General features: G+C 43.5%; 1 protein-coding gene across 2 annotated transcripts; it reads left to right on the top strand.

The window, feature by feature from the left end:
- Positions 1-7027: 7027 nt before the first annotated feature.
- tmem9 (transmembrane protein 9) lies at positions 7028-9781 on the top strand. Of its 2 annotated transcripts, none has more exons than XM_084479238.1 (6): positions 7028-7079; positions 7285-7379; positions 7515-7606; positions 7769-7877; positions 7956-8087; positions 8316-9781. In XM_084479238.1, the coding sequence occupies exons 2-6, from the start codon at positions 7290-7292 to the stop codon at positions 8442-8444; spliced, it is 552 nt and encodes a 183-aa protein (XP_084335364.1). In that variant the 5' UTR covers positions 7028-7079; positions 7285-7289; the 3' UTR covers positions 8445-9781. The 2 variants fall into 2 exon arrangements, 1 of the variants encoding a protein (XP_084335364.1); XR_014638193.1 differs by having other exon boundaries at positions 7075-7379; positions 8316-8507; positions 9004-9781.
- Positions 9782-10293: the final 512 nt, after the last annotated feature.

Here is a 10293-nt window from a genome sequence, read left to right as displayed (position 1 = left end):
TCACTTCATGTCACTTTCCATTCCTCACCATTGTTGTTCTGACTGTCTCTCTGTTTGACCCCCACCCCTTCATGGGAGATGCATGCGGAGCCCTGTCAGGTGTCATGTGAGATGCATGTGGCACCCTGCAGGTTTGTAAGCGTTTCTTCGTCTTGTTTTTTCTTCCCTTTCTCTCCAAACATGTCAAGCTCTCCCAATTGTCTACGGAAGCCTTTGAAGCTTCCCCCGGTTTGGTTTCTAAACACGGTGAAGAACATGAAACGGCCGCGCATTACGCAAGGCCAGAGTTCACATCACAGTCGCTTCATCAAACATCTTCATTCTTCTCCATTTCTCCTCCTCCCCGTCTTCCTCCTGGCTGTTGTCATGTTTCTCTGCGGTGCTATTGAGCAGGAGGAGGAGTTGGAGGAGGGATGAGGAAGAGGAGGAGGAAGAGGAGGAGGAGGAGGAGGAAGAGATGGAGGAAGAGGAGGAGGTGGTCTCCCAGGTGTTGGTGTTTTCGTCTGTGTGTGTGTGTGTGTGTGTGTGTGTGCGTGCGTGCATGTCTGCAAGCGTGTGTGTGTGTGTGTGTGTGTGTGTGTGTGTAAATGCATGCATATGTGCAAGCGTGTGTGTGTGTGTGTGTGTGTGTGTGTGTATGTGTGCAAGCATGTGTGTGTGTGTGTGTGTGTGTGTGTGTGTGTGTGTGTGTGTGTGTGTGTGTGTGCGTGCGTGCGTGTGTCCATCATGTGTCATGGATTCTCCTGGCTTTCATGTTCTGTCTGGCTGAGTCTCTTGCTCCAGCGGTCCCCGCTTCTGAATCCTTCCTGCCCGAAAAAATAAATAAAACTCCCTGTGTGTCCCTCCAAGGAAGGAATGGCTGGCTCTGTGCGGCCCGAGCTCTGACACCGGCTCCTCAGCACACACCTCCACTCTGCATGGGCTCAGCTGGCTAACTGGCAGCCAGGCTCTGATGGAAACAGGAGTAGACACTGTGTATCCTGAGCCAACACAGCATGTACACTTTAGTTTTCTTCAACGTCTCTGCCATTACCCACCTAAGATGGATTCTTCCTGGAGAAGAATGGCCTTCCGTTTTCATGCTCTGTAGTTTGCACCTCTGGAATGAACCTGCTGACTGGTGAGGCAACACAGGATGAAGCGGCTTCCTCTCCCTGCATGAGAATCAAGCGGCTTTGGAGCAGATCTTTTATTTGCTTCATGAAGAAAACGGCTTCTGTTTGTGTGTTATTGTCCCCCACCGGTGATGTCTAGTCAGAGCTTCATGGGGGCCGTTTTGACAGTAGACCATGTTTGATTACCATGGGAACGAATAGAATTCAGTTGCCGGGTTCCAAAATAAGCCACTGGCTGATGAAGACAAATGTGCAAACACATCTTGGCAGAATTGCTTTTTGTTTGAGCTTCATCGTCTACGCTCACAAGGGCGGAACCAGCAGTGGTTGATTTATAGTTTGCTGTTGTCCCTGGACCACCACTGTCTGTTGCCTCCCACTACTGTAATTACCATGTGTGTCTATTAGAATAAGACCTCCGCACAGAATGGATCACCTCAGAGGAGATGAGGGGAGTGGAGAGGAGAGATGGGGGAGAGAGAGGAGGGGGGGGGGAGATTAGGGGAGTGGAGAGGAGAAATGGGGGAGAGAGAGGAGGGGGGGAGATTAGGGGAGGGGATAGGAGAGATGGGGGAGAGAGAGGAGGGGGGGGAGATTAGGGGAGGGGATAGGAGAGATGGGGGAGAGAGAGGAGGAGAGGGGAGGGGATAGGGGAGATGGGGGAGAAGAGAGGAGGAGAGGGGAGATGAGGGGAGGGGATGGGGGAGTTGGGAGAGGAGAGAGGAGGAGAGGGGAGGGGATAGGGGAGTTGGGAGAGAAGACAGGAGGAGAGGGGGACATGGGGGAGGGGATAGGAGAGATGGGGGAGAAGATAGGAGGTGGAGGAAGGGAGAAGAGAGGGAAAGAGATGACAGGAAGTGCACGGGAGGGGAGGAGAGGAAAGAAGACAAATAGAAAAGAACAAGCCTAATAGTAACTAGATGGAAATATTTGTTATATTCACTTCTGTATATATTTTTTCTATATTTCTAGATGTATCACTTCTTTGTTTTATTCACTTATATATAAATATATTCTTTATAGTTCTTTACATATCACTACTCTGTTATACTCACTTCTATATATGTCTTCTATATATTTATTTATGTATCACCTCTCTGTTGTATTCCCTTAATAAAAATAATTATCTTCTATATAATTCTCTATATATCACATCTTTGTTATATTCACTTAGACAATCTATTTACATCCCTTCTCTGTTGCATTCCATTCTATATACATCTTCTATATATTTATATATATTTCACTCCTGTTATATTCCCTTCTATATATATGTTCTATTTCATCACATACATTTTGTATTATATATACTCTGTTACATATATGTCTATCATAAATATCACTTGTATGTATACAGCTTCCATGCATTTTTATATCACTCTATATTAATCTGGTATTCAAACAGTATACACCACCACATACACCACATTAGACCAGGATAGAAGAGGGAGAAAAAGCATTACATACGTTGTGATAAAGGTCAAAAGGGAGTACAGTAAAAGGTTAGAAGGCCAACAGTCGTGTGATAAGAATAGAATAGAGGGGCTTTAAGTTTGTTCTTAACTCTATTGTGTTACACACACACAGTTTTAAGATGTTTATTCATGTAAAGATATACATTTATTTGATTTTGTGTGTTTATATGTCCAGATAGCTTCATTTGAGGATTTCAATCTGAAAAAAATTATAACGATAAGTGTGTTCATGTTTGTGTATATTTTTAAATCTTTCTGATCTACAATGGCTCTCATTGTGGGTGAATCACACCCATATACATCCACTGAGTATTGCTTAGCAACCTATAGAGATGACTTTCGTATACAATAATAACCTAAGGTATATTCTACTATTCACTCTCTCACAGAATGGGAGGTTTTCATGTTGTGGCTTCTATTAAAAAGAGTCTGCTAAAAGCTGAAATATTGAAATAACTAACATATTATGTCAACTAATGAACAACATGAAATTTTGCATCCTACTAACCAAATATGATTGAAAAGAAAATGAGTCATCAAACAAAATACCTTTTTGTAATTCTTAGTATATCTGCCAGGAAAGCAATCACAACGAAATGGCTAAAACCTGACATGTTAGAAGACTGGTATGATATAATCCATGATATTTTTGTAATGGAAAGAATAACGTTCTCTGTGAGGCTCCAGCAGAGCAAATTTTAAATAATATGGGAAAAGTGGAAGAGATATATCTCCCAGAAACAACCTTCTTTTGTCTGATTCTGTTGTCTTTGGGTTTAGATAAAGTTGTGTCATGTTTTTCTTTATATATAACCCCTGCTGTACTTTTTGTTTTTATTTTTGAAACTGAAAACACCCCTTTTTTTGTGTATTTAAAAGAAAAAGAAAAAGGGATGGAGCAGCATATATCCATGATGATTGTAAACTGTGTATATAAATGTGACTCCAAATAAAGATAATTAAAAAAAAAGAAAAGAAAAGAAAATGAGTCAGCTATAATTCTTTCATCACTTGCCTATGGTGTAAAGGCTTGGACTGAGCTTCAGGATATAAAGAGAAATAAGTGGCTTATTATGACAGAACAGAGCTTATCGCACACTGACATACCCAGACTTTACATAAATTACCCAAAAAGTGCATTGACTTGATAACATACTTTATGATGAAGTGTCCGTTTATTAGGATTTGTAGTAAAGTCAGAATAATAACGATGGAACTATAATTCACATTTCAAATTATAGTAATCATGAGAATTTTCTATTCTAAAATGGCATTACTATAGTGTGACCATGAAATAGAACTTGAAAAAGTCATGACCTAATTATTCAACTAGGTATAAGGTTACACAAGTAATTTGGAAACCTGTCAAAATCCGCCTACACAAATATCGAAATGCAAACAAAAAAAATAGTCACAGTGTCGTAGTAGCCGAGCAATGTATCAGAAGAGACAAACATCTAAAGGTTCAGAGGTCAGTGAGACCGGGCAGGGAGACAGTGAGACAGTGAGACAGGGAGACAGGGAGACAGGGCAGTGGAGACAGGGCAGTGTCCTGGAGACAGGGAGACAGGGAGACAGGGAGACAGGGAGACAGGACAGTGGAAACAGGGCAGTGTCCTGGAGACAGGGAGACAGGACAGTGTCCTGGAGACAGGGCAGTGTCCTGGAGACAGGGCAGTGGAGGCAGGGAGACAGGGCAGTGGAAACAGGGCAGTGTCCTGGAGACAGGGAGACAGGGCAGTGGTGACAGGGAGACAGGGCAGTGGTGACAGGGAGACAGGGCAGTGTCCTGGAGACAGGGAGACAGGGCAGTGTCCTGGAGGCAGGGCAGTGTCCTGGAGACAGGGAGACAGGGCAGTGGAGACAGGGCAGTGTCCTGGAGACAGGGCAGTGGAGACAGGGAGACAGGGCAGTGGAAACAGGGCAGTGTCCTGGAGACAGGGCAGTGGAGACAGGACAGTGTCCTGGAGACAGGGCAGTGGAAACAGGGCAGTGTCCTGGAGACAGGGAGACAGGACAGTGTCCTGGAGACAGGGCAGTGGAGACAGGACAGTGTCCTGGAGACAGGGAGACAGGGCAGTGTCCTGGAGACAGGGAGACAGGACAGTGTCCTGGAGACAGGGCAGTGTCCTGGAGACAGGGCAGTGGAGACAGGGCAGTGGAGACAGGGAGACAGGGCAGTGGAGACAGGGAGACAGGGCAGTGGAGACAGGGAGACAGGGAGACAGGGAGACAGGGCAGTGGAGACAGGGCAGTGGAGACAGGGAGACAGGACAGTGTCCTGGAGACAGGGCAGTGGAGACAAGGCAGTGGAGACAGGGCAGTGGAGACAGGGAGACAGGGCAGTGGAGACAGGGCAGTGGAGACAGGGCAGTGGAGACAGGGAGACAGGGCAGTGGAGACAGGGCAGTGCCACTATCCTCATTATTAAAAGAACAGTGGCCTCAATTGATCCCCGCGCCCACGAGCTCCTGTGGTCGGGCTTGAATTTGTGAGCCATTGATTTCCACGGCTTATTAAAGGTATGAGTAGCTTACGATACGGAGGGATGTGAAAGCAGGATTACAAGGAAATAGAGGTATCGATTGGGTCAAGAAGCCAGGGTTACACTGAGGATTTGAGGTACATGGGGGAGAAAGTGTTCAATTGAAAGATGGATAAAGATTTGGTGAACTTACAATGCACTGCCATCTTAGCCAGACACAATACACTATACTGTTGTTAGTGTTGGATAAATGATTTTCTACATTAAACTGTAGCTTAGGGAATTGTAATGTGTGTGTGTGTGTGTGTGTGTGTGTGTGTGTGTGTGTGTGTGTGTGTGTGTGTGTGTGTGCGTGTGTGTTTGGCGTGCATGTGTATGCGTGTGTGCAAGTGTCTGTGCGTGTCTGTCTGTCTGTCTGTCTGTCTGTGTGTGTGTGTGTATGCTCGTGTGCAGGTGTCTGTTTGTTAGTGTGTGTGTGTGTGTGTGTGTGTGTGTGTGCGTGCGTGCGTGCGTGTCTGTGTCTGCGTTTTCTGTGTGTGTGTGTGTGTGTGTGTGTGTGTGTGTGTGTGTGCGTGTGTGTGTGTGTGTGTGTGTGTGTGTGTGTGTGTGTGTGTGTGTTTTTAAATGCCAGACAACACTATGAAACCGTATATTAGCCCTTTATAGAAAATAAAACTATGCAACATAAAGCTGACCAATTCCAGTTAAGTAAATAGAAAGGCTAACCGAGTCATAAATTGTGCAAAATAATACAAAAGTGTCGAATAAAAATAACAGTAAAACAAGACCCCCAAGTCAGTGCTTAAAATACATTCACAATTAAAATGACTTAAAAAACAAGACAAATAGGAGCAATTGAGTGAGTAGAAAGGTAGAGTTGAGATCCCATGAAGGCCATGGCAGCTCCTACCACTGCTGTGCTGAAGAAGAGGAGGATGCGTTCACTGGGTTGCTGTCCTCGTCTGTCCCCTTTTCTCTTCAGAGGACACAGTTGAGTCCACAGTACACACTCCTCAGGGTTTCACAGAAACCGTCTCTGCCTCCGTCTCTGCGATCAACTCCTCCACCAGTTGCTCTCAAAATGTGACAGCTCCTCTGTCTGTCCTCCTCCAATGGTTACTTGTTTGAAGTCTAGAAGGAAGGAGACGACTGAGAGAATATTTTGAGACATGATAGAATAAAGGCTAGCGGGGAAGGTCAGCCCATGTTTTCTTCTTTATGGATATTTTTGACTCATTGCCCATTGGATGTTTGAAGAGGCCTACTATGAGAAAATGTAAGGATACCTTTACCCCATTAATACATAGGAGACATTCCAATAGCTAAGGTAAACAGCTTTAATCTACATTGAGTGGGTTTGTCCTTGTTAATTTAAATTATTCAGTTTTTTCAGTGTAAGCTAAACTTATTAAAAACTGTTTTGGGTGGCTGAGCAACTAACAATGGGTAATTAAAGTGAACTGTCTGGGTGAAGGTAATCGCAGAGCTGGATATCATGCTCTTGAGTCTAGACCAGGACCATATCATGTCGTGCAGTATAGAGCTTACATTGGAAAGTTGCTGCCACCTGGTGGTGCAATAGTAGGAAATAAAAGATACACCTGATGTGGTCTTGATTAGAGCCCCTACTACAAGTATTTTACACAAATGAGCAGAGCAACCCATTGTTTTCTAGTCCAATAGACGGCAGTGTGGTTCTTTGTTTGGGTTTTCTGTAAAACACGCAAAAAGGATAAAGACTGAGCACTGAGAAGTGAAGGGATATAAATCAGTTAAAAAATATATTTGATAAACCATTATTGTTTTTCAGTTTCTAAAGAAAACAAAATTCATAACATGAGACCATAGTTAGTTCGCTCGTTTTTGTTTGTAGGATTTGGGCCTGATTCCTGCTCCTGGTCAGTCGGTGGCGGTAATGAACGAAAAGTTTCTGCCATCACCAAAATACACTGAAAAAGAAGAACCAGGAACAGCGACAAGGGAAGAGATTGAACGAGGACTTTGGTACGCACTACGCAGCAATTTAGTGATTTCTGTAATTTATGCATGACGCAAAATATAAAAGCATCTAACTAGTATTGCAATATAAGCGGATATTTGCATTGCAGGGATTTTGCTGCCATGTAGTGTAGTGTAAACGTACTGCTACTGAGCTAACATATAAGCTGATTGGTCTGTTGTGAATAGTTATCTTTGCTTAACGTTATAGGGAATATGTCTTCGTGGAAGGGATCTGGATTCTCTGTTATCGCCTTAATTCCCATAATAATTATTTTGGAAGCTGTCGTGGTCGCTGAGTCCAAGGTATCGCACATATATACTGGTACAGTATTGCCAGTATTGCCTGTCTGTCTCAAAGGCAAACGTGTTGGGCTATTACATATTAATTAATACAGTGTACCAGCGTCCAGGTTGACACAATTTGTGTTACATTTGCAGAACTACCAGGATGTACGCTGCAAATGTATCTGCCCACCATACAGAAATTTCTCTGGCAATATATACAACAGAAATGTCTCTCAGAAAGATTGGTAAGAGATCATCTTTTCAACTCTCTTGCTCACACCACATTTTGTAATTTCGTCTCATATGATCACATGATCTAATCCTTTTTCTGTCACTCAAATCTTAATGCCATTTCCAGTGATAACCAACGTATGCAACATCTAGCATGGAATATGTGTGTGTTTCAGTAACTGCCTCCATGTAGTGGATCCTATGCCAGTGCCTGGCCATGACGTGGAGGCCTACTGCCTGCTTTGCGAGTGCAAGTATGAGGAACGCAGCAGTAACACAATCAAGGTACAGAACACCTGACTACATGTGTTTGACCTATGTTCCTACCAGTTGAAAGTAGAATACCTCCTGTGTGCCTGTCAGGTAACCATCATCCTTTACCTGACTGTGGTGGGCGCCTTGCTCCTGTACATGCTGTTCCTCCTGCTGGTGGACCCTCTCATCCGTAAACGGGACCTCTACACCCAGCCCTTACACAACGAGGAGGAGGCCGAGGTACGCAGGCAGGAGATCAAATTGAGAAGATGGCCAGATGTTCCAAAATGGGACTATTAATGTCAAAAAGGTTTTATGTGATATTAGATGGATGCACGAGCAAACATACAAAATTAATGTTTGTACAAACACGTGTGTGTGTGTGTGTGTGTGTGTGTGTGTGTGTGTGTGTGTGTGTGTGTGTGTGTGTGTGTGTGTGTGTGTGTGTGTGTGTGTGTGTGTGTCTAGGAGCTGCCGTCGGCGGTGGACAGGAACAACACGATGTTGGAGCGCGTTGAAGGGGCGCAGCAGCGCTGGAAGAAGCAGGTCCAGGAACAGCGCAAGACCGTCTTCGACCGCCACAAGATGCTGAGCTAAACCCTGTCAGCTTATCTCAGAGCAGGTCACCACACCTGCTCGTCAACAGCTCCATAATACTAAGTAAGAATTGTCTGCCAGTGCTTTTTAATATTTTTTAGAAAAAGAAAAGCATTAATGTTGGTTTATATATTAGCTAACATTCATGTAATATGGCACTCACTGCAATTAGGAAAACGGATAAACATCTACATTACATTATGTTCTAAAGATAAAACAAAAAACATACATTTTTAACATGTTTGTTAACGAAAAAGAGTACAAAGTCCAGTCATAGTTGCAAAAGACAGTACATGAATATCATAGTAAAATGTTACTATAGTTTGCAAATGACAAGAGCGCAGGGTATCCACTTCAGCTTTGGAAACCAAACCTCACAAAACAGAATTCCCTGCTTGAAACTGTTCAATTGTTATGAAGAAAGTCATATCAGTTTATCAGCAATATTAGGCGAGTAACAACCTCCAGCACTTTTAGAATTATAATGTTTTGTTAAAATGAAGCTCTGCATTATGAAACATTTCTGTATGATTATCTGTAATGTACAACCCCACGACAGGTGAAAACTCGAGGGATGGCGAGGGGTGTGCATAACACAACAGTGCAAGATAAAACAATGTGGCCATGGTATAAACTGGATCATCCGCTCCGAGGTGTGCCGTTATGGAAAAATAATGATCTTTGCAGGGTTTGCATCCTCAAGGTGCCCGCCTTTTGCATTATTAGCTGCATCGTTTCTTATGGCCTCTATCCCTATTTTCTGTCAAGTTGCCTGGGGACAGGTAAACTTTTTGTTTGTTAACGGTCAATACACTGATGGAGGTAACAGCACCTTACTTGGCTAGAAGCTACTGCAAAGCAATGCACATCTCTGTTCGTGATGGCCTGTGTAGTGTGTTTATTGGGCATGCTGCTTGTGGTTTGATATTATTTTCCCTCACCCATGTGTTTTTTATAGTTTGTATAGTGATTAACCTTAGAGCAGTGCTTTGGGGCATCAACTGGAAGCTTTAGTGGCTTGTGTGTGTGTGTGTGTGTGTGTGTGTGTGTGTGTGTGTGTGTGTGTGTGTGTGTGTGAGAGATTGCACTCGCTCAGACACCTTAGTACTGAAACTTAAAAAAGGCTGGAACCGTACTTTATCACACGCAGTCATTAGTCATACATTTATGTTACAATTTATTTATATTGTTTTGTGTCTTTGCCATAAAAGAGTTTGCACATTTTTTATATAATTTATTATTAATTATGATGTTGTAAAATGTGGCACCAGTTGGATTTATTCGGACTGTCAAGTGTTCTGTTCTCATGTCTACACAAAATAAAAACAAGTGGTTGAGATTTTCCTTTGATTATTATAAAAAAAAGTACACAGCATGTATGTAGTTTATAGTAAACAGCTTGTTTTTCAATCCTATAAACTATTAATAATAATAATAATAATAACTAATATAAATATGCAAGCGTATTGCGTACTGGTGTCAGCTATGACAACACACATTGAATTATTTCTGGTAAAATTTTGGCCTCCTTTTTACCTAATCCCTGATCACATCAGAAACACGCCTCAACAATCTGTTGAGATCAACCTCTCTCACTCCCACAACTCCTTGTAGACCAACCTCTCTCTCCCACAGCTCTTAGTTCAGGGTGTGAGACCAGTGGCCAGAAACAGCCACAGCTGAGTTGACTACACCAAGGGTGGGGGTTGTGTGTGTGTGTGTGCTTTGACTCCTACCCCGAAGAACCCCACCCACCCCTCCCCAGGTTCACCTCCCCTTCTGCCTTCACTCCACACATCCAACTCCCCCACCCCAACCCAGCCCTTCCCAAGCATGGCCAGTCGGTGTC

This window comes from Micromesistius poutassou (genome assembly GCF_964030765.1).
Source record: "Micromesistius poutassou genome assembly, chromosome: 15".
NCBI classification, from domain to species: Eukaryota; Metazoa; Chordata; class Actinopteri; order Gadiformes; family Gadidae; genus Micromesistius; species Micromesistius poutassou.
This window is presented reverse-complemented; position numbering and strand designations above follow the sequence as displayed.